General features: G+C 34.6%; 1 protein-coding gene and 1 non-coding gene across 4 annotated transcripts in view; one reads left to right on the forward strand and one right to left on the reverse strand.

Moving 5' to 3' along the window:
* SEMA3D (semaphorin 3D) overlaps positions 1-25,722 on the forward strand; it is a 178,990-nt gene that overhangs the window by 79,129 nt on the left and 74,139 nt on the right. For all 3 annotated transcript variants that reach the window (XM_074367555.1, XM_074367556.1, XM_045510441.2), the window contains 2 exons: positions 874-1,034; positions 18,075-18,137. In XM_074367555.1, the coding sequence (XP_074223656.1) occupies positions 874-1,034; positions 18,075-18,137 (224 nt within the window). The remainder of the gene's footprint in view (positions 1-873; positions 1,035-18,074; positions 18,138-25,722) is intronic.
* On the reverse strand, positions 12,560-12,665 carry LOC123614521 (U6 spliceosomal RNA). Its single transcript, XR_006721930.1, has one exon. It is a non-coding gene; the product is annotated as a U6 spliceosomal RNA (small nuclear RNA).

Genomic DNA, 25,722 nt, shown 5'->3' on the forward strand with positions numbered 1-25,722 from the left:
GGGTATGTTAATTACTTGGGGTAAAACATATTGAAAAGATTTGGGTTACTGTAAACCCAGGCCTAAATTTAAATAGGAATCTGTCCATATCATAATCATAACTGATACAAAGAATCAGGACCTATAGACCAAAGATAAAGGGAGATTGTGACTGAAGTTATATTATCAGCTTTCCCACCATACTTTTGTGACTTTAGGGCATGTGGCTTCACCTTGATGGAATTAAATGCGTTTATTTATAAAATCATGAATTTGCTTTAATTGATTGACTTCTTGCTTTACAATTGTGATTCTGTTACTGATTCAGGGTCACATCTCTTTCAGAATCCATTGCTTCTTTGTTTACATCTTCCTGAATATATGAAATAGGCACAGTGTAATCTTTCAGACATGGGCATCAATCTGAACACCATCAAAAGTAGAAGGGAAAAAAATGCCTGTGATTGATCACACACTTAGTTTGCTGCTTACTTTTGCAATACTACTTTGCAAATATTACTATAGGTAGTGTATTTACAAGTTTGCTAATATTACTATAGGTAGGTGCTTTAATTTATAACTTAAGAAGGTGAACATAGAGTTGTGAAAAATTTTGCTTTTAATTGCTTTTGTGTTAATATGTTTTACATTCATTTTAATATCATGCATTTTTGATACATCAGATAAATATTGTATCAATAAAATAGAAGTATAATAAATTACATCTATTTTGAATGAGTATGTGCTAAAAACTGTATATTGTTTGCATACATTTAAATTGGAGCTTTCCTATATATATGCATTTACCAAATGGAGCAATATATGTATGCAGGCAAATAATATTTTGCTTATTAAGAATTTTTTTCTTTCTGTCCTTCTTTTGCTTTTCCATAGACTTGCTGCTTTCAAATAGCTGCATTCCCTTTTTGGGCTCATCAGAAGGACTGGACTTCCAAACCATTCTTTTAGATGAGGAGAGGGGCAGGCTGCTCCTGGGAGCCAAGGACCACATCTTCCTGCTCAGTCTGGTTGACTTGAACAAAAATTTTAAGAAGGTCAGTTTATTTCTATATGGTTGACTAGATGCATTTATTTCCATCGATGCCCTTTTCCTTCTCTTGTTTTAAGTGACTAGGCATCGAACTCAGTAGGTCATTTACATGACAAAAAAGAACGTACTAAAGGTACTTATTTTGTGAGGGTTGGGGGAAGGTAATTAGGTTTATTAATTAGTTAATTACTTTAATGGAGGTACTGGAGATTAAATCCAGGATCTTGTGCATGCTAATCAGGCATTCTACCACTGAGCTATACCCTCCCCACCAAAAGTACTTACTACCTCTATACATGTTTTGGATTTTTAGGGATTTAAGTATATATGCATGTTCTCTGTTAAAAAATGAATGAGTGTGGTACTAAAACCTTTGAGAATATGAATGAAAGGCATGAAAAATTAGTGAATGAATACTACATTATAGAATAGAAATGTAAAGTCTGGATTTAAAAGCTGGAAAATGAATTATTCATCAAGAATTAATATTTATATCTGTAGCAATTCTTATAGAATTAAATTTTTCTTAACTTTAAAAGAACAAATAAGCATTCCTTAAAAATGATAGTGTGACTATGGTAGCAGTTTAACACCACACTGTTTTCTCCATACTCTCATCTTATATCTGAACAGGTTTCTTCTATGGCCTGATCACACTCAGACAGTGCAGATTAATAATGCCCTACTTACGGGCTCTTTGAGAACAATTTTTCCACTTAAAGGAAATATATGCTAGTTATTCAAAACCCCAAAACCCCAAAAGCAATCACTGCTGTAACCAACTACTTTTCAACTACCACTGTGATACCCAAAGAAAGACTGTCACACTTTAGGTCTTATCAATTATTATTATCTAGTAATTTAGCAATTATTATTAGCTAGTAATTTAGCAAATACCATTATCTATGCAAACATAAATGGATACCAAGTCTAGAAGAGATGAATTACTGATGAGAAGACATAATATATGAACTATTAGGCATCTAGGAGGTATCTGGCTTTTGTCTCTTCTTCTCCAGAGGTATTGAAAAAGAATACTAGGCGTCACTGCAAGATTTCAGGTCAGTAGTTCCCAATACTGAATTAAAAGAGACTTCTTTCCATTTAAAAGAGTTGTTTATAGTCCATTCGAGGACTTTGAAATTTCAAGAGCTTTCATCTACAATGACCACTTTAACTTAACCCTCTAATTTTGAGATGTTTTTAATAACTAAATATCAGTTGTTCAGTTATTTGAATATTATCAGCAGTCAGGGCTTTGTTCTACATAGGCAAAATACTTATTACCATATGTGCTAATGTTGCTTAATTAACACCCACATTGGAAACAATGTTTTTGCTCTTCTAATCATTTAATTTTTAAGTAGTACTTCCCCACATTTTGGAGGCCCGCCAAAGGAAAAGAAATACTTTTTTATGAATGCTCAGGTGTGATAAAGAAATAACCTTTGAAAGGAAAAGAAATACTTTTTTATGAATGCTCAGGTGTGATAAAGAAATAACCTTTGAATGTGATAAAGAAATAACCTTTATATGCGTGCACTTCGTGTAATCTGTGTTTCTAGAAGAAAGAATGAGGCCTAAAATATTGCCAGTATTTTTCTTGACTTGTGTTAATCCAAACACTCAAACTTATCTTATTTTTTTAAGATTATTTTTATTCTGTAGCCTGGATATTGTTTACAGTAAGGTGAAAAAACAGTTGATTATATGCTAGAATTTGAAAAACTTGCCCTTAATTTTGCCTTTATACCTCCATTCCATTTCTTCTTCAGGGTGTATTTTTTCCTTAGGAATTTTTTTTAGGTACTCATACTCCTAGGAGAGCCTATTGACGGTATCAGCTAATATCCCAGTCATCAGTAAATACCTTAGTAGGGGATGACTCTTTTCATGTAAGAGACCAAAGAAAATCCTACTCAACTTTGCAGTTTTGCTTTAAGAGATACTACATAGCTAACAAAGCATTTTTCCAAATATGTCTCAGTTTTGGTATAATAACAAAAAGCAATTCATACTTTTAAGGGAATTTGTTCTTGTGTTGTTCTCTGCCTTCAGGGATTGGAAGAAAAAGTCCATTTATCTGAACTGAGTGTATTAGATCATTGCTTAAAATAAATTCTGATAGCATAACTTCCTTCTGTGGCTATTTTAAGCAAAATCTTTCTTTGACTGTATTCCATGCTTGAAATGTGCTAATATTTAATAAAATAAATGTTTATGAAAAATTGATTTCCCTTACGATGTTATTGAAATAAATGGTCGTTTGAACGCATTATAAAATTAGGGTCTGTACTAGAGATTTTCTGCCTAACTGATACTTCTTTAACTTTTTTAAATGAACAAGTCATAAAGGAGTTATGCATGCAAAGGTGAGAATTTATGTTTATGTAGGTATCCACCTTTAAAATGTATATAAACAGTGCCAGTGCTAAAAGGTACTTACTCCACAGTAGCAAATAAGTGTCAAGATGTAGTTGTTCAGCAGTGTTTAGACCTACGTGATTTGCGTGGGCTCGTTGCCCTTCAGCAAAAGTCCAAACTCCTCAGTGGAGGAAACTACACATGTTGGGACTCTGTGGGGCTGAAGGATGTCCTTTGTATTCTTTTAGAATTAACTCAATTACCTGTTGTAGATTGCTTAATGAGTGACGGGTTGGGAATTTTTTCCTCTGGAAAATTAAAAAATTATATAGAAAGTATTCAATTGAAGTATCAAAATTTAAGATATATATCTATTTGAAGGTTTTGTACAAACAAGGCTGTGCCTATTGAAAAATAGCCATTATCATTTCATATTTGCCACAAGCCTTTGGTACAAGATCACCAGAAATTATGGCAAAATCATTTACAAAACTAATCCAGTAATGAATGTTTAATAGTATCCTTCTTATTATCTTTACTCTGTTCAGACTAGATTTTGATCTTCCACAATGAATGGTGCAGGTACACGAGCAATAAACTTTAAGTAAATGGCTGTGAAGGAAGAAAGTCAAAATTAGATCTTTCAGGGCATTTCTACTACCTAGAAAGTAAAAATTAAATAGACTGAGTTTTTTTAAAAGTTTTATTTTTAATTTTTTTAAAAAACTGACATTTAGATAATAGGGAAAAAAGATTCTGTTTTTTTTTTTGTTTGCTTGTTTGTTTTTGAGGGGAAGGACTATTTCTATAGGGACTTAATAGACTTAAGGGCAAGTATAAGTACACATCAATCACCAGGGATGTAATACCTCATAGTTTAAGTGGGTTTCTTCTAGAGTTGATCCATAAGGTCTCTCTTTATTTAGGGCATAGCCTGTGGATTCCTCTCTGGGACAAATTTGGGACAGATACTCACCTGATTCTCTGTTCCCATCCCATCTCTAGATCAAAATAGAGCAATCAGATCCAGCCAGGAGTGATCCTGTTCCAAGGACACAGATCTGAAACTGTATTTAACCACTCCCAACAGTTTGGTGGATGAGTTTCCTTGGAAGCCAACCATGAGATGAAGATTAGCTTATAGGAGATTTGTGGGGGAGTGTTCTTGGGATCAACACGTGGGAGAGTGTCACTAAGGAAGTAGCATTAGACAAAGGAGAACTGAGCTGTGATGCAGACCCAACAGAAGCCTTAGCTGACAGGCCAAGCTGATAAGTTGACAAATATTTCAGTATTTTCTTCTTGTGTAAGTGATAGTACCATTATTCAGCTAGGTTTGTCTTATAAAAGAGAATCTCTTTTCTCCTCGTCTCACCCACTCACCATGACCATCCGTGTAATCTCTTAAAAAAATAAAAATCTAATTATATTTCTTCCTGGTTTGTACACATCTGGCAGTTCTTGATTTCCAAGGAACTCGAAAGAACTTGAGGTTTCTGTTGACATCTAATACCCTTCCTGCCCATTTCTGCCCTGGGTTTCCTGCCTCATTTTCATCCTCCCTTCATTGTTCTCTCACTAGCTCTTTACTTTCTGCTTCCCTCTTTCCCTCTTGCTTCATTTTACTGTAACTAATGCATTAGTTCTTTCAAAATAAGTAGCTTACTTTCAAGTTTTGTGCTTTTTTTGCTACAACTTCCTGAAATTGCGATTTACTTTCTTGCTTATCTCATTCCTCAGTTTTGAAGGCATTTATCTAATTTTACTCTTTTACTATCTCTTGCTTTCCAAGAAAGTGTACCTATCTTCGTGTTTACTAGAGCATTTTCTGTATTTATGCCAGTGTCAGATGTTCTGATAGAATTATCATTATCCATTTGGTAAATAGATCCCCTGTTTTATTTATACACACTTTGAATGGGGTGGGGGGATGTTTTACATGCACTTCTGATTCTCCTTTAGTACATAGTACAGTGTCATACACATAAAGGATAGTAAATAATGTTTATTTTTTTTGAATTGGTAATTTTGTTGTCTTTTTCTCTCTTGTGTGTGAGATGGATGGATATATTACTCTCAATCAATTAGTGTGCTGTCAGCTTACCAAAAAAGACCTTACTTAGGAGGTAAAAAAAAAAAAAAAAAAAGGAAATTTATTATATTCCAGAATAAGAATAATGTCTAGAGTTTGAGTGGCTACAGAGATGGTAATATCATCTTAACGGTGTTATAAAGTACCCAGTTCTTTCTGTCTGCCGTTGTTGGTGTTGGCATTCTTCTTAGGTTGGTAGCATGATGGCTGTAACAGATTCATGAATCACATCCAGACAGGGAAATGTCAAAGGATAAAAGATCATTACTTACTAAGTCTCCTTCTTAAGAGCAAGAAAACCTTTCAAAGAATCCTCCCTCATATCTCATAGGACAGAAACATGTCCATCCCAATTCTGACACTTGAAAGAAGGGTGAGGAGACTGTGATTTGCTTACATCAATTATTAGCTGCTTTAGGTAGAAGAAGTGTTCAGGAATCAGTCACATTGATCATTTTCCTTACAGAGAGAGTAGAAAACACGTTTTCTAGAAAATAAAAACCAAAAAACGTTGCTTAGAGGTTTTTTTTTCCTTCATTAATGTAGTTTTCCTGAGGGAGACAAAAATTTTCTCAGACAATCAAAAAGTGTATATTATCTCTTTGGTTTGAAAATAATTATAAAGATTAGCTAATTCTAATTAGGAAATTATCTGGAAGGATTTTTTTTTTTTTGAGGAGATAGCCTTGGAAAGTATTCATTGCAAGTAAAAATCCTTGAAATAAGTTATTTTCCTCCACACTGCATGGTAAAAATTGAAAAATCTGCTGACCTTTACAAATACTTCTCTTGCTTATGTAAGGGTTCATTTGCCTCTATCAAAGTTCTCTGTGATTCTTTATTTAATCTAAGCTTTGTAACATCTAATCTGCTGTAGATTTCTTCAAATTTGCTGATACCTTTTAAGTTTTCTCCCTGCAGTATTGTTAACTGATATTAGGAGTGACATTGTCAGGAGAGAATACATTACAATTTAACTAAAAGAATTAAAGACTACATCATTATTCTGTAGTACTTAGCACTATTGAGTAAATAATGTACAAAAGACATATTGTTAAAAAATCAAATCGTTAAATATGACTTAAGAATCATTGAAAATATTTTGTAGCGGAATTACATCTAAAATAATGCTGCTTTGATTGATTTGAGTGTGACAGTCTCTGGGGTTGAAACCAATTATATGCATTTATGGAAGTAAACCTGGGGATACTTTTTAGTGATTGATTGTTGAATTTTTTATTTTGTCTTTCTACTTTAGTCAAGTGGTTTTTTTGTTTGTTTGTTTTTTCATTTTTTCATAAAAAATACTGATGTCTACCACCAGTTCTAAGAACAGTAACAGATTATAAAACTCAGGTCTTGTCACTGCTCATGCCCTAGTTAGGAAGACAAGACATAACACAGTTAAACAAGTTATAAGACAAGTCAGAAAAATCTTTAAATGTCCAAAATAATGAAATAGATCACATATTATAAGAATTCAGAGAGGGGAAAAAAATCACATGTTGTGCATGGGATTTGAACTACTCCAAGATGGATGGGCAAAATTTGAATGATTGTTAACAAACTATTTAAATTTGCTTAATTAGTTTGCATTTGGAATTGGAATGTGAGGTTTATTATTTCCTTGTTCAGTTAGGATTGGGAAAAACATGTTTGAGAAAAAGAGTAGAAGAGAATCGTGTTCTTCCTTCCATGTGTAAATTTCTCATGGTTCAAGTTGAAGAAACTAGATTTCCCTGCCCTAAGACTGCACATCCTACCCCATGTCTAGAGTCCAAGGAATTTTAATAGTTCTTGAAAAAAGTGATCAACTGGATGGTTACTTACATCCATTTATCATTCATTTATAAGTGATACATGAGAATCCTGGTCAGTGTAGACATCACAGTAGTGAAAGTGTTGGACACTTGTACAATATGCTTTAAGGAACTATGGTTTCTAAACAAATTATCCTAAACTACACAGCATGTGTCACTTTGACAACAAGTGAACATCTCTACCTCAGCTAGCCTTAAGCAGTCCTAGCAATAATTCATATAAAATCCAGAGCCCTCTCTATGTAAACTTTAGGAGTAATATATACAAGCTGAAAGTCTCACCCTCTCTCTTTCTCTCTTTTTTTAATGGAGTCATAGTTGACAGTTAAAAAAAAAAAAGTGCAATACTCTCTGTTTGGTTATGTTATTTGGTTGCTTTCTTGCTTTAATGAATTGTTGGGATCCTTCCATCTGAAAATGTTACTCATTTTGGAAGTGGTTCAAACCATGCTTGGGCAGAGTGAGTCTCTAAACAGGTTGTAAGCAAAACAGGCCACAAGGGGAATGATGAAGTAAGTACTGCTTTTGTATCTGTATTAATGAAGCATTTGTTTCTTGGTTGTCTTTATTTTGTTTTATCTCTCTCTTTTTTTTTTTTTCCCACATGGGCTATAGAGGCAGATAAGTAGACCAATGAGAAATAAACTGACTCTGAGACTATAATTATTTATTTTAACTACTAATTAACAGCAACTGTTATGTCACCTCATGGAGTGTAATAATGAACAACTTTATCTGACCTCCCTCAGTCACTTTCAATCTAGTCTGTGGGACGAGTTCTTCTCCCTGGACCTGTTGGATGGCTCCAGCAGACCCCATGGCTTTCGAGGCCACTGTTAGGTAGTACAGACAGTTGTTATCCAACAATTAAAAGATCCTGTCTAATGTAATAAAATGCCCAACCTCATTTAAAATTGAACCTCCGTTTGCTCTATCTGTCCCCGTTAGGTCATGCCATGGGAGGGAGGGCGGGCTCCTTGCAGAGGCTTCTTCTCTTGTCCCTGCCTAGTGTTTCTCCTCTTCCCTGAGCTGTTACACACAGTGTCCGACCCCTTTTCAGGAGGAGAGGAGAGGAGAAGGGTGTAGAGAAGTGTCTACTGCCCTTGTCAGAGGGACCTCACTTCTCAACTTTCTGGCCTTGTCAGACGTTTAAAGGGTGAATTTTCTTTCATAAGCATCTTTGTGAGTTTTTGGAATTTCCTCTTTCTGGAGTTCTTTCCTTTGCAGTTCTTTGGATAAGTGTGACTGCATTTCTCCTCTGACTGGTATGTTCTCATTCTTTATCCTGAGACAGATTGCAGTCCCACCAGGTGTTAACTTCTGAAGTCTTTTCACTCAACACTCTTGAATAGGACTTGAGGTGACCTTATTCCATCCCGTTTTTGAGCGAGTATGATTCCTATCTGTTCTTTAGGAAGCTGTTGTGTGTATTTTCCTGGACACAGCCTGGAAGTACAGGCTGATATCAATATGGCCACTGCTCCTGACCTGTGTTTCCATAGCAGCCTGTCAGTCTCTGTGTCGCTCTTTAGACATTCCTCTACAGGGTCGCACAAACTACATATTCAACAACAAGTGCTCTTGAGGTCCCTTTAAAGCCCCTTCCCTGGCACTTGCTCCTCACCCTGGGGCTTGTAGGACACCTGATGCAACTGTCTCAGACAAAATATCCTTCTCAAGGGAAAGGAAAAAAACTTTCTAATCTCCAGTACCCAACTGTTTCATAGCTTGAACATAAATGAAATTATCTAAATGATTCTTGACCACCAACCTTGAACGCTTTTGCATCCTGAGCTAGCATTCATTTTGAATTTTTTCTCGGCTAAAATTTCTTTTCTGACCTCTTGCTCTACTATCCAACCCATAAAATGAGCTCTCAAAAGAATGTAACTTTACTTCCTAATGTTATGGGCAAGCTCACTGTTTATCATTCCCCAAATACATCCTTTGGAATCATGGAGTAACCAAGTGGAGAATGTCAGTATCCTTATTAGTATTATTTACATTTTGGATATTAATACCCTTAATCAAAACATTTACTGTTGTACATCTTGTTGCCCATGTTTTTCAGTAGTTTCTGTGGGGTTCTAGCTAAGCTACAACTGAGAATCTAGATAAATGAGAGTGGAGGACATGCAGTGATCCATTTTTAAATAATCTTAAAATTAATCTTCAAATAGTTCACTTTCATTTTAAAACAATAATTAATCTTTTTTCCTTTTTATTTAACTAATTAAAATATTTTCTGTTGAAGCTAATGGGTGTCAACACTAAATGTTGTATGTAAACTGTTCAAAGAATTGCTACATTAGCTCATGAGAAGTGAAGAACTTTAACTGCGCCCCAACAAAAACCTGTTAACTAGGCTTAACAGTAATGAAGACAAAGACAGTATAATACTTGACATTTTTATGTTTAAACTAATTGGTTTGTCTTTAATGGAAAAAATGCTTAATATATGTCTTGGGGAGAAAAGAAACATTTCCTAGGGGTTTTACAATTAGAAAGAAATGTATCAAAGCAATATACACAATTTGTGGCCTACCTAAAATAACTCCGTATTTTTATGGAATAACCTGAACAATTTCATTTCACCTTGGTAAGACTTAGGTCCCCACATTTATCTAAGAACTTTACTCTTGTTTTTTTTTTAACCAAAAAATAATCACAATTACTTAAAAAGAAACAGTGGACAAACTTAAAGCTAAAACACTTAAGCTAGAACTTGGACACCCTGAGAAGATGGAATTTTTTTTAGTAGATTGTTAATGGAGTCATTTCATGTTTATAAATGTGATAGTGCTTTTTCTTCTACTTAGCGATCGTAATGTAATTCTGTATTTTTCTCCTTATTTACCATGAAAACTGTGTATGTAATTAGAAAAATTAGATTACTTGAAGTTCATCGAACTATGCCCCTATTTTAAGCACTTTTATTAGGAAAATAACTAATCTAAATGAGATTGTGACTTTAAATATAAATTTAATATTAATATATTAAATTAAATATAAATTTAAATATTCAGTGGAATATTTAAGTACCCTCCTTTGTGCATCATGAAAGGGACTTTGTTATTTCCCTTTCCTTAAGGAAGTCTACAACAAGAGGGTGTTCATACATGAAGATCCTGTACTTGATTGCTTTATATTGAGTATAAGCAGAAATGCCTTTATAAATCAGAATGACCTTCTGACTCTAATGCTTTACGCTCTAACTCTTATTTAGGGGGAAAGGCTCAGAGTAAATAACTTCTCATTTAAAATCAAGTTATTGATAAAAGAAAACTACCACTCTTTTTATTCTTAGTTAGTACTTGAAAAGAAAATATAAACCCTTGGAAACCATGTGGACATCCCAATAAATTAACTTTTGGTATTAGGCACCCTGCTTAGTTTCATGGTGATTAATCTGCTCCAACTGCCTGCAGAGCACATGCTGTCTCGTAATCACAGAGGTAAAACAATCGCTTCGTTCATGGATGTGCTGGCTCCCCCACCCGCGTGCTGATGTGCAGGTCCCATCTGGTCACTGTAACAGACTGTCAGGATATTGTCAGACTGCTTAGGCTTCTGCCAGAATGCTGACAAGAACTCTTTCTCTGTCTCCAATTTTCAGGGAAATTTTGCAGATCACTTTTCAATAATTACTGAGTGCTTCCTATGGATGTGATGCTCTGCCAGGTGCTAAAGATGGTAGGAAAAAAAGCATTGTCCCTTGTCAGTTGATCTCAGTGATCACTCTTTAAGAAGATAATGGAGACTGTGATCTGTATTCCATACAAAGTTTTGAAATCTACCCATAAGCGTAACTGCACAGAAATTCAAAAGTACCAATTCATTTGTGGATTTCTTCACTTTCCTTTTAATGTGTATGGTAGAGTAGCATTTCTCTCATTTTCATTCAGTGCATATTTATTGAACTCCTACTATTCCAGGTAGAACACACTCATTCTGAAGATAGTGCTGAGATGATAATGTTAGAAGGTGCAACCTTCGCTACTAAGTGGTGTAGTCGAGACTCGAACTCACATCTTCAAGTTCCACTGCATCTCATTGATCTTTATGCCCGGAAAAGGTCCCAAACTAAATCTACTAGCAAAAACAAAAGGGCAGATGGATGTGAAAAGCATGAGCACATGGGAATTCAGAGGAGGTTGGTGGAAGAAAGCTAAATGTAAAAGAGGTTTTGAGCTGAGTCCTAAAACAGGGTCAGGAGAGACAATTCTCACCTGGGACTTCATGAAGGAAGCTACATGGGCAAATCAGACCCAAAACTTGAGAATTTAAACTTCCCTTTTGTAACAGTTTCTACCCTAGCCACTTTCAGTTTTACAAGCTTTATCGTTGGCTCTCCTGTCCTTATTTTCCAGTACTTTATCTGAGCTCAAATCTCCTCCCTCAATCTGCCCTTGGACCCAGAGTAACCATTGCTCCCTTGGTTGTTCAAATCCTTTTACCATACATCATTTAGAGCAGCATTTTCCCAACTTTTTTACAACCATTCAAGAACTTGAATTTTGTTCTTTGATAGAGATGGCCACTTGCATTTTTAAGGCTCTGATTTTTTGGTCTCTAATTAGGTTTTACGAACAAGTTGTAACTTCCTCTTCTGTATTCCATTCAGTTGTTTTGGCATCTCTGAATTAGGCCAAAGGGCATTTGACTGACCTTGCACTTGCTAACTTGAGTCAATTAAATTGCTTCTCCAAAGATGAAACAAAGAGCAGATATAATTAGAATTTCCTTAGGATGTTGTTACAAGGCCTTATCATTATTTGAATGTTTCTGTAACTTGCCTAAGATTAAATAATTAAAAATAAATTGCCTGACATTTCACCTTACTTCTTGATAACTGTTAATAAACTATATAAATTCTAAATGGAAGAATAATTGTCAGAGACATCGTGAGTTCCTCCTGCCTATTTGTATTCAAAATGAAGTAAAAATGCTTCAAAAAACAAACTTTTGAATTTTGAGTACAGATAAGCAAATAGAATCAATATAACTAGATCATAGGTTGTATTTTTAAATGCATGCAGCTCCCTTGGTATTTTCATAAGAAAGTGAGTATTAAATCTCTTATAAAAATGTATTTAAAATATAACTTTACAGCATATGAGCATGTATCAGGTGACATTGAAGACAATTTTCATTTCATTAGAGCCATTTATTTTCAAACTAGTAATCTATGTTCTGTAACTCTTAAAGGAAAACATATATATACATAAACACTTTCACTTTTTTTTTTTTTTAAAGAATATGGAATGCTTCACAAATTTGTGTGTCGTCCTTGTGCAGAGGCCATGCTAATCTTCTCTATATCATTCCAATCTTAGCATAGGTGTTACCAAAGTATTACATATATACTTTTAGAGGTTAGTATTTGATTCTTCCAAGTGTAAAAATGTAACATGCGAAAGTTAATCCTTTGGAAATGATCAATTTCAATGGTGAAATATGAAAACTACGTAAACATACTAACATGGTTAAGTCAGTAAATCATAAAATACAGGGACTGACTTATCATTTATACTTGTTTTAAAACATTAACCCATAAATGATCACTTCCAAGTAGAGAACTTTTATAAATGTGTTTACTTCTGTTTCCCACTGTAGTTTTCTGTTATCAACCTGATCTCTAAGATTAGCACTCAAATTAAAGCCAATTTGCAACCCTTAATTATTTAGCAGTGGTTCAATTAGTAGTTACTACCTAGATAATTATGTTGAGAGAAATTACTGTGCTCCTCTGAATCACAGAAAAGATCTGTTTGATTTCTGATGTCTGTCCTGCATGTGGGTGGGGAGAGCAGCTTTTTACATATTTGAGATCCTTGATGTCTGTGGCAAGGTCCTGAAGACTACTTCCACCAAAATGATAGCCTTACCAGCTGTATCTGGTACATCGTACAATGTGAGTTAAGAACTAGTATCCTGTGGGAATATTTCAGGACAATTAAAATATGGCAGTTATACAAGTAGCATTTCTGCTTTTGGTAAGCCTCTCTTTGCTAAGCGAGAGAAAAATGTCTGTGGATAACTTTTTAAGGGAGTGATACCACTGCATCTCCTTTTAGAAATAGGGGTATGCATTTTGCTTTGTCCTGCTTGATGCAACTTTTAATATGGCATGATGCTGCATGTGCAGAGCCCCCAAGTGCAAGAAAATGTGTTCGTCATTTTACTGCTGATAAATTCAGAGGGCAAGGAGAGTGTTAATGATCACTGCTTTAAAACTTTCACATTCCTTAATGGTCAAGAGGGCTTTTTAGAGATACTGTGGACTTTGTATTTTTATGTGTGTGGTATGATCTCTGTCTGAGAGTGAGGCAATCTGTAAGCGTACTAACTGGACTACTAAAATGATTTTAGGATCTCAGGTACCTCTTGGGTTTTTGTGTAAACCATGCTGAAACTTGAGACTATATATGAAATACTCTATGACCAATCAGAGTTAACATCTTTATCTCTCCCTCTGTGTGTCTCTCTGTCTTTCTTGCTATTTGCCCCCTCCATATACATATACACACATACACACACACATGCACACACACACACACACACACACACACACACACACACACACACACAGTTTGACTAGAAACTTACGGAAGTGGTGGAATGCTTTTATATAGATAGAGAAAGAGAAATAGAGATATATATGTCACTTCAAAAGATTATTGAAAAATAAATGTTACTTGAACATATTTCTGCCAACCCCATGTAAGTATAAGAGTGTGTAGGGGTTTTTGGTTTGTTTGTTTTACTTTATTTTTAGATTGAATTAAGTGAATTTTGTTTTTTTAAATTCTTTACCAACAGGGATCAAAAGAAATATTAAAAAAATAAGCCCTTTATTCTAATGACTAGGTGGCAAGTAAAAGAAAATCTCACCGTAAATCATAATTAAAATGTTAGCTTTTAAATATTGGCACAACTACAATGATTTTTTTTCCTTTTAAGTAAATGTTTACAGTCTGGAAGACAATCAGATATCTTCTAGATTGTTATTATTAAGGTAATTCTGTTTGTGATTCCTAAATTCTTGACAGCGCTGTGTCAAAATAGGCCAATACATAATCTCAGTAACTTTGTTTTTAAATCTTGAATGTTTCCTTAAGAAGTAAAGTGATCTTTGTGATACTATCTTAGAATTTCTGTGCAATAACAATAATGATTTAAGGATAATTTCTATTTTTAACAAGTTTTTGACTTTATGGGATTGAAGGTGAGTGATGAAAAGTGAGACAACATTTTAAAGAAAAAAATCTGCTTCATAAACAGAGATTAGAAGATTTATTAAAGTTTGTTTCTAGAGTCCAACAAATTCTCAGTGCTTGAGTATCTTTTTATAACATTTACCCGCTAATTAGAAACCAATTCTCAGAAGCTTGTTTTTTTAGTTTTATTGCTTCATTTATTAGGATAACACAATTCAATTTACAATTGTATGACTGAAAATTAATAACTCTAAATGTACAACAAAAGCATTAAGATATATTTTAGAGATTTATATCCCTTTGCAAAGAGAAAAAAGAATCTGCAATTATTGTTTTGGTGTCAGGTCCTTAGGACAAATTTATAGTTGAAACTATTGAACTAAACTAAACTATTACATTAGAGTTGAAACTATTAAGAACAAGTCATTTCAAACAAGGGCTCAGAATTGGGGACTGGTCAGGACCCTGTTTCCCGCTCAGTGCCCTTCAGTGCTCCCTGAACATCGTGGCTCCATCCTCTGTGTTCTCTTCTCACTTCATTTGTGTCTCCTTCGGAAATTCAGTTCCCCTGTTTGTTTATAGATCTATCTTCCTGACACATCTCTTAGCACCTCATTGCCACAGAATATACAGGATATACAGAAGGCCCTTTATAATTATGTGTCCAATGAGCCAGTGATTAATGGATAGTAACTACTCTGTGCTAATGTTGGACTTTCATATAGATTTCAAAAATGTTGTAAAGATTGCTTCCCTATTTTGTCAGTCTTTAAATAACTCCCTCCTTTTTCAGGCTCCTATAAATATATTCAAAATCAGTTTTAGAAATATCATTTTTCTCATCATTTACTTATCACCCAGTACGCTGGTGTAAGGTAAAAAAAAATAGAACCCTGTGATGTTCTTTCTCCTCTTAAAGCCACACTTAATGTGCAAGAGTTCTGTTTTTTTTTCCTTTTTTTAATAGTACTAATACCAATAAACTATTGAGGTACGATGAGATCTACAAATATTTGTTCTAAATTTATTTCCGAAATGTGATTAAATCAGACCATTCTATAGAATAGAACAGAAGAAAATCTGACATAATAAAAGGACTTAAATATTAATATAGACTAGAGACCAAATAAAATGAACTAGAAATTAAAGTAATTGATAGATCATAGACATGCATTCTGTGCACCACTTATTTTCAGTCCAACAATAGTTATCCTTTGTAAAATCACTATAATATTCAAGAATCAGCCAGTATAGAGTTGCAATTTTGCAAGATGAAAGAATTCTGGAGATTGGTCACATAACATGAATATAATTAACAATACTGAAGTGTATGCTTAAAATAGCTAAGAAGGTAAATTTTATGTAAAGTATATTTTTCTACAGTTAAAAATACGGATAAAAAGGGGTCAGCAAGAAAAAAAGGGAGAAGATACATTAACCTCATTCTTTCAAATGTGAAGCAAAGATTCTATAAAATTCAAGATGTTATTTTTAAAGGGAAGAAAAAGAATACTCAATTCAGTATTTTTGCTACCAGTGATTACAAACAAACAAACAAACAATAAACAACAACTTGAAACTTTCAAATTTCCTGCCAGCTACAGTGTTTTTATTTTTGCTCTTCATTTATTCATTTATTTAGGGCTTCGTGATTCTAGGTTGATGACTGACTGTTGTCATTTGGCCTGTGCATGGCCCATTTTAATTGATTTATTTACTAACTTACATTGCTTAGTTGTTTTTAATTATGTATTAAACACCTGAAAATGCACCATCCAGAACAAAAGCTAAGATCTGTTAAATAACCTGTTTTTTACCACCAATTTAACCTTTTTCTTTTTACTACTCTTGAGTAATCATCTTTCAGAATACTGTATTCATCACTCTCTTGCTTTTCTTTTCACATACTTAATGGATCTACATATATATCTTCAAAGTATCTCTTATTTTAGTTGCTCTTAACATTATTCTAAGGAGATCATGCTGTTTGTCATTTAAGAGATTATACTTTTTCACCTAGTTAGGAGTTGCTACTGTTTTTCATTGCTGTAGTCCATTCAAGTTCTACTGCTGGCCACTTTTCAGAATGGTGTGAAAGTATTAATGCAGTGATTTTAACCATTTCTCAATAAGTAGCATCTTTAGGTTTTTACTGTGAGCCACATCAAGGTTAGCTGGTCACCTGAGCCTGCTGCTGGCTCTACGACCCTACCTCTGTACACTCTTCGATTGTAATTTGTAGTTGCTAAAATGTGCTCTAAATGAACAACCTTACTTCATTTAAAAATTGCAGTAATTTCGTCGTATTTGTCCATTAAGAGAGTGTGAGTGCTATTCTCTGTTCTTCTTTATTCAGAGACATAAAACCCTAAATTTTTGCTATGAAGATAATATCATATAAACATTAGTGACTTCTAAGTCATTTGTTAATTCCAGGTTTAACAAGTCTTTTTCAGTGTATTCCCTCAGGATATTTTCCTTTTTCCTCACCTATTAAAACATTTTCTGCTAACATTGGTGAGAAACGTAATAAGAGTTTGTCAGGAACTCCTAGAACATACATTATAAGCAGCTCAGAGCTTGACTTTCTTGTCTCTTCTTGCCTGTAGCTTAACAGAGAGGATTTCTCTCTGTAAGCCAAGGGACTAATACAACTGTTCTGAGCCTTATTTTGAAAAACTTCCTGGCAGAATTTCTAAAGTTTGTTGAAAACGAAACAAATTATTTGTGATGAATTCAAGACTGATTCAGGAATTCAAGATGAATGCATGATTAAAAGTGACCAACCAAGGAGCCTGCTGCCCTTGTCCCTAATCATTTGCGCAAATGAAATTTGTTACGCAGTGTTTGAGACACCACCCCCGCAACCCCAGTTCAGGAGACAGACTTTGGGTCATGTTTTAGTTCTGTTGCAAACCAACATCATAGAACCTTGCGTTGTTATTTAATGACTGTATAAAGAAGTTTTCTGACCTGAAAATGAGGAGGGTAAGTATAGCTATCTCCTAGGGTCATTGTGAGATTTAAATAAGGTAATGCTTATAGAATGTTTAACTAAGTCACACATGCTATCTCAGCTCCATCTGTGTTAAATATTGTCAGCAAATTCACACTGGTCTTTGACTTGGAGTGGTAACATATGCTTGTGACAAAGAGCTGTTTCCCACACCTCACTGCACATGTTTGTAATGCACTGCCACTCTGAGCAAACACAGGAAAACAGGGTAGGAAGAATCTCTCACTTGAGCAAATGCTACCCTGAAATTCTGTTGACATCAGAAGTTACGGCCTCCTCAACATGATTTGTCTATTACTAAATAGAAATTAGATGATTAACAAATAAGAACAGATGATTTTAGCCAGTTTTTTCTCATAAACTTTTTAGGGTGGTTTTGGAAAATATTAAAATCTCAAAATTCTTACATCATATCTAACAAAATACTCTTGGATTAATATTCACTCTTTTATTACACACACTCGTTTTCCTAATTAGAAATGTGGAGAGTTTTAGATATGCAGATTCTAACACACCTTGAAATGTTTTACAGATTTATTGGCCTGCTGCAAAGGAACGGGTGGAACTATGTAAATTAGCTGGGAAAGATGCCAATGTAAGTATGACTTTAAAAAGTCTTCAAAAAATACCTTTGTTAAACTGGTACTGATATGACAGCAAATATTTATATTGGGTTTTATTGAATTAATGGCATTAGTGTATTATTTTTAAGATTATACTAATATTCTGTGTAAAGATTAATATGGAGTATAAAATATTTCTACTATGCCAAAAGAAATGAGTCTCAGAAATTTAGAAGAATTGTACTTTCTAAGGTGTTAATTCTGAATATTATTATTTTCTTGACCAAAAACAATCTCAGAAATATATTTGAAATATTTAAAAATAAACCATCAGAAAAGAGTGTATTTCTGGAATTGTGTATTTTTCATTTAATGCACATATTTTGTGAGTGTACACAAAATCATTAGATGTTTTAAGCATTACAAGCACAGACTTGATATTTTATTTAATTTGGGGTGAAATTAAACTTACAGCATTTACAAGAATTCTTTCAAAAGTTTACATTATAGAGATATAAGAAGAATGGTTGAAAATGAATAACACAACAAGAACAAGAACTGGAAATAATTTACTCAAATTTACATAAGCACAACTAGGAAATAACTTATAGAGCATAAATAGTGGGGTCCTAGTATAAACTTCTAGTTTAAGCTCGCTTAAGGACCGGAGAAACCCCTTAGACATGAATATCTGCCATCACCATCTTTGGGGTGTCTCATGTAGATTGCTTTTGCATTGTGCAAACTGTCCTACATGCGCCCCAAACTGTGTTGCATGTTTTCTGTCCAGCAGTGCTGTGGCTCTGACTGCCTCTTCCCATCGGAGTGTTCTGATTCAGGCCAGATGCTCTGTGTTCTGTCCTGACTTCTTGCACTGTGGTGATAGGGAGAATTGTTCTTTTTTGGGAAAAATAAATCACTTTCTGACTGTGACCCAAGACGAAAAGTTTTAACTCTGGTCAGAGGCATGGACATCTCGAGGCTTCTTTTGCAACATCCTCGAATGCTTGCTTTAACCACAATAACCCAAGAGAATTAAGCTGAGCAATGCCTTTCTTTGTATTTAATAACAGCAAATAGTGTGGGTTATATGAAAGCATAATTAGATTAGAAAGCCTCACTTTATCAGTGTGATAAAAGTGAAACAATAGGATACATACATGTTTCTTAATGAGTTAAGGGGAAGTTTAGAAGATAAAGAATCCAAGACAACAGGTTTGTTCACCTATTTGTTTATTTATTCAACAAATATTTATTAAGAGCCTAAATATGTGCATAAATTTGTGTGTGAAGCACTCATGGAACTTTTGCTCTCCTGAGGGATACACATACTACACACATGATTACTTATACACAGAGGCAGTACAGTGAGCCCTTGGTATCCATGTGTTCTACATCCAGAAATTCAACCAACTACAGATTGAAAATCCTCCCCCCAAAAAATTTCAGAAAGTTTTAAAGAGCAAAACTTGAATTTGCTGCCTGCTGACAACTATTTACATAGTATTTGCATTGTATGTATTACTGTTTACATAGCATTTACATTGTATTAAGTAATCTAGAGGCGATTTAAACTATATAGGAGGATGTGTGTAGGTTGTGTGCCATTTTATATAAGGGACTTGAGCATCCTTGGATTTTGGTATCTGTCAGGGTCCTGAAACCAGTTCCCCATGGATACCAAAAGATGACTGTCCTGTAAAACAAAATAATCAAAATACAACAGAAGAGAGAAACTTTTGATTATACCTGATTTCGTATTCAGTCAGTGTTAAATGTGATCATTTCAACCACATCTATGTTAGCAGAACTACATCAGGGAATATTTGCTTCAAATGCAACGGGAAACAGTTTTTACATTTATTTTACTAGAAATAAAAGAGATTAAACTATTCTAGAATATATTCTTCCTACCATGTCTCTAATTCCGTCACCGTGTTCAGTATCAGGTGCCCTGTGAGCAGGCACTCAGATCTGCAAAAGCATCAGTACTTTTTTGAACTTAGGGGAAAAAAGATGTTTTAGTTATGATTTATCCAAAAATTTTCGTTGCATAACAGTAGAAGCATGTCATAAACAGTGTGAACACTTTTATGTTTTGTGTTTCACCAGTACTGAATGGGTGATAAGGAGGCAAGTAGGAAAAGGGTGTTTTAAATTTACTCCAATAAAGTTACGTCAACTTTCCCATGGAATAGATGATGGATAAACACTCAAGGTCGGTCAGTGAAGGTTTTAATTGGGACAATGTTCTCAGTTCAGTATGTTCACTAATTCCAGTTATATAGTAACTCAGTTGCCCCTATTAGTAAGCTAAAGCAAAGATGATAAACTTTTTTGGAGGTGATACCCTAGAGAGTACATAAGACCCAGTATATGGGACCTATTCTTCCAATTCAGTTGTATTGAGGAGTTAGTAGTCACCTCTAGGTACACCTGCTGTTAACCTAGGATTAGAGATTTGGGGAGCTTTTCTCTTTCTACTGAAGTCGGTAAAGTTTGCTGTAGAATTCTGTAGGAATGATACAAATTTTTGTCTCCTTCTTTTCAATTTGACCCTTTAAGATAATATTATATATCAGAGTTACTAAGAATAGCTAACATTCTTACAGCACTTACCACGTCCCAGGAACTGCTTTCAGTGCTTTATACCTATAATCTCATTTAATCCTTGCAACAATACTACATGTTAGCTTTTATCATTATTCCTCATTTTCTAGGTGAGAAGACTGAGGCCAGAGCAATTAAATGACTTGCCCAATATTACATACATAGTGAATAGTGAAGCCAGGAATTAAATCCAGACATCTTGCCCGACAATCTGTGCTCTAATAAAACACTATAATCTACACATAAAGGTACAAATTTGATGTAAAAAGAGTAAAACCTGTATCCCTCAAATCATTTCTCTCTTCAGTATCACCATAATGTAGACGCTGATTTTACAGCATGACACAGATTTTGGCCAACAGAAAACTGAGACAAGTGTGTGGTTTTACTGACATTTTTTACTGCCTTTGGCATTATCCTCTCTCCTCCCTTCCCTCTAGTAATTTTTACCTGCTTCCCAAGAGTATGTTTAGAATTAACAAGTGTTTGGAAAGACTGTCCCTTTACTCAAAGGTACTATATAACTGAAAAATAGTGAATTATTTACCATAATGAAAGTTAGCTAATTGGAATTGGGAGGGAGTGGAAGAAGAGGAAACACAAGAGAACTATTTCACTTTCTTGAACACAGTCCCCAGTTTAATCCAAAGAAGGGAAGAAGTGACAGGAAGCTACTTGGTTATATTTTATTTCTGCTTAGAATATTATTCAAAAGAAAATGCTGTAAAAGAATGGGGTAGATGGCTCAGTCCAGGCAAAAGAATGCACAGGGTGTGGGCAGCCTGGACTGTCTGTCCGCTTAACTGTTGGGGTGCACAACCTTGTCAATGGAGACATTATATAGGGTTAAAGATCTCCCTCTAAGGGTCTCTGATTACATTCTTTATTTTTTTTTTAAGAACATGTAAAAGTACAACAAAGTGTTCATTGTAGAAAGTTTCAAAATTATATAGAATTCATCTGTAAATATCTCTTCCCCCATGAACATTAGCCAGAGATAGCTGGTGACATTTTGATGTTTATTCTTCTATCTTATCTATTTACTATTTTTCAGAATGAAATCATTGTATACATAGTCCCTTAAAACATTTTTTTTTCACTTCGCAGACTGCCATGAAGATTTTCCCATGTCGTTAAATTCCTTTTTATAACACTACTTTTAATAGCTATGCTGCATTCCTTTATATATTATTTCATCACTCCCCAATTGTTAGAGTTTTGGTATAAATCCAGTTTTTACTATTGTAAATGATGCTGCACATAAAAAACCTTATGTATAAATATTGTGAACATCTTTGATTATTGAGTAGAATTACTGGTCAAAGGATATAAAATCTTTTATACACATTGTAAAATTGCCCTCCAGGCAGTTTATGTGTCTTAAGCTTTAACCAGCAGTGATGCTCTTGAGAAGGTACATTTCCCCTTACTCTTGCTAATATTGCATGTGGCATGTAGTTAGTAGTTAATATGAATACAGTAATGAGTAAAATAAATGTCTTAAATTTTTATCACAGAAAGAAAATTATTTTTGTTGTTTCAGCTTGAAATTCTTTCATTACTATAAATACTGTTTTAGGTAATTGTAAAATTAGAGTTTATATATGTATATTATTACTGTGTGATCCTCACATGTAAAAAAATTCTTTCCAGTTATCGAATTTGATCTATAGATTTAAAAATATTTAAATAGGCATATCTCTTAATTTTTTCCTTTAAAATGGTTTTCTTTGTCCTTCTACTTTTTCTCTAAGTATTAATTTTTATATTTTCTTTCTTTATTTAATTGTATTTCTCTCTATATACCTGTAAGGATGTATATGAGAAGTTAAATATTGAAGCAAATACTATTACTTGTGAGAATGAAAAGGTTGATACTTTTTTTTCTGTCATGGATGAATGATACTTTTTAATTCTCTCTATTTCCAGTGGACCTCTGGGAGGTGGGAAAGGGAGGAGGTAGGAGGAATAAGGGAAGGAAGGAGAAGTTCAATTCTTTTCCAAAGTTGAGTCTATTATTCACTGAACTGACTTGTTTGGTCACATGCAATAACTCTTGCCATTGTGGTCAATAGCTCATAAGTTAGCCAGCTTTCAGGGAAAGTTGAAAAAAAAAAAGCTGCTTCTCCAAGTTATCTTTCTTCATGCCTCACAAAATTACACTACCATTGATAGCCATGCAGGTCACTAAGTGAATTAAATCAAGTTAATTATTGCTCATGCTATTTAAGCACAACTTGGAAACTTGTGCATAAAAAGAAAACAACACAGAATCTTTGAGACTTGAAAAAATAAGTTATAAATTAAAAGAGAAATCATTGTAAAGTTTTTTGCATCCCTTCTGGTATTTGGCTGAAATGTCCACCCCAGACAAAATTTAAAGTAAGAGACCTTATCTTTTAGAATCTCTTTTCCCAGGTTTTTTTCCTTCAGGCAACTAATGCCTTTTCATTGCCTCCAGGCCACTTAGAGAACTGCCCTCCATCAATGTCACCGCAGAAAACTTTGAGCAAAACTGACTTCTTTGTAAACTATGTCAATTAACTCAGGACTCATCCGTACATTGTTCTATCCCATGCCAGCCCAATCTGAGAGAAGGGAGGAATTTCATAAATAAATCCTTGGTAATGTCGCACCAAGTCGGTTACTTTTCAGGGCTGACTACATTTTAATAAAGTCCTCCTGGAAAAGGATGTGAAATGCTCTGGGTGTGATTCAGAGCTTTTTTTCTTTAGAATCACTAAAATTGTATCTCCTATGTGCCTAAAACTTCACTGTGGGCCTTATTTCCCTTTTTAAACAGTGCTGTGTCTCTCCTAGTCCCTAATCGTTCTGACTGCATAATTTATAATCTGGAAAGGGAGTTGTTTTATTTCTTTAGACAATTATTTATTTCAGAATCTTGTAAAATCACTGCGTTAGTCAGCTCGGGCTACCATAACAAAATACCATAAACTAGGCTGCTTAAACAACCAACAGTGATTTCTCACCATTCTGGAGGCTGGGAAGTCCAAGATCCAAGTGCCGGCTGACTTAGTTCCTGGTGAAAACACTCTTGTAGGCTTGATGGCCATTTTCCTATTGTACCTTCACAAGGCAGAAAGTGAGAGCAAGTGCCTGGACTCTTCTTAGAAAGGCACTAGTCCCATCATGAGGATCTCATTGCCCTGACTTCTTCTAAAGCTACTTACTTCCCAAAGGTCTCACCTCCTAATACCATCACCCTGGGGAGAGTGGGGGGTTGGGGGGGCAGTTAGAGTTTCAACCTATGAATTTTGGGAGGACACAGATATCTACACCATAACAATAACCCTCTGAATTCTGTGACTATTTGATAAAACTGAGCTTTTGAAAAAATAATGAAATCACTGGCACTGAGTCAACCCCACCTCACTCCAGGCATATACCTCTAGCCTCCCCCTCCCTGTGGACTGTTCCTTATGTAAATCTCTTCATGGGGAAAGACTGATAAATAGAAGTCCCTTAAGTGAGCGTGAGTGAGCAGAATAAAGGCTGGAGAATATTAGAATCTCTTACCCTAGCAGTGAAGCCATCATTACAATTTATTTGAGGATCACATGCATTTTTTACACTTTTGCCTTGCCCTATCTCATAGTACTGTGTCATTATTTGTTCAAAGCCATCAGTGTGGCATATTTACTCTCTGAATTAGGTTTTCATGTGCGGTTGCCTAACATGATGTTAAAGAACGCAAAGCTAGTTCCCTCTGGTGCCTTTGTGCAAATAGAAAATAAATTTTCTTTATCAGACACCTTGATAGAAGGGTGGGAAACATAATGTGATTTTGTTAAACAAGATAATCTGCCAGAAAATTGTCTCAATGAATATAAAATTTTCCTTTCTTGGAGTCTACATACAATAATTCTATGAGAACATATACTAAACAGATGAAAATACTTAGGGAAATAAAGATGTCTGCAGTGTGATTTGCACATCCTTAGATACGACTTTTTTTTTTTTTTTTTTTGCAGCATACAACCTAAGTAACCATACACAGCAGCTCTCCTCCTATTAAGAGAATGCTGACTCTTCCTACCTGATAAAGAAACATCCTTCCCTTGCATGGCTAATTCAGGGACTGATGCTGTCCTTTCACATACTCTTAAACAACTGCTTTGTTTATAAGGAAGCAGAAGGCAGAAGAGTCAAAAAGTCAGTTCTGTAGTAGAATGTGCAGATTTTATTCCCCGGGATCTACAAATTCTTGAGATGTAAAATTACTAGGCTGGCTGGACGAAGGAAGAACTAGGTACAAAGAACTCCATACCCTAGAAATGCAGACACAGCTATTCATTCTAAAATCAGCCCCTGGGATATTGATATTTTGTATAGGCAAAATCAGCATAAGTCATACATGATTATTAAATGTTATTTAATTTAATCCACATAATAACCATCATCCTATCAGCTACATGTCTGCCTTTTAAAATTTTTTAGTTTTAAAAACCACCCTACTGGTTAGGTTATTGTCTTTTTTATTTTTATTTTGTTAGTATTTTTGTCCAGTCGACCCTAACAACAACAGTGACCTGATGGATGAGAGACCCATGGCCACTCAGGCAGAGAGAAGCTGGACTTTCTCTATGAATCCCAGAGGTTTCTCCTTCAGAGACATTTGCTTGTCTCCTGGGTAGTGTTAATGTAAAATAAAAGTATGCCACTGCCTAGTGTTTCCTCAGGCTTCTTTGGGCCCAGGAATCATGAAGCCATGGTTAAGAAATAGTTTCCAATAGTTTATGTAAAGATAAGGAACGACTTACTGGAGGTGAATTGATAATAATACGCAATAACAAGAGTGATGACTCTGAAAAACTGAGTCATTATTTTACAAGTAGCTGGGGGATAGAAACTAATTAAGTTATAAAGACAGTAAGTTGTAAAGAAATATTTTTAGGCCTAAGCATTTGCAAAAGAGGCGGACGTAAAAATGTCTTAAAATTTTGACTTGGTGTAAAAAAATATTTTATGAAGAAAGCAGAAGAGAGT

The sequence above is a fragment of the Camelus bactrianus genome, chromosome 7 (genome assembly GCF_048773025.1).
Source record: "Camelus bactrianus isolate YW-2024 breed Bactrian camel chromosome 7, ASM4877302v1, whole genome shotgun sequence".
In the NCBI taxonomy this organism is placed as follows: domain Eukaryota; kingdom Metazoa; phylum Chordata; class Mammalia; order Artiodactyla; family Camelidae; genus Camelus; species Camelus bactrianus.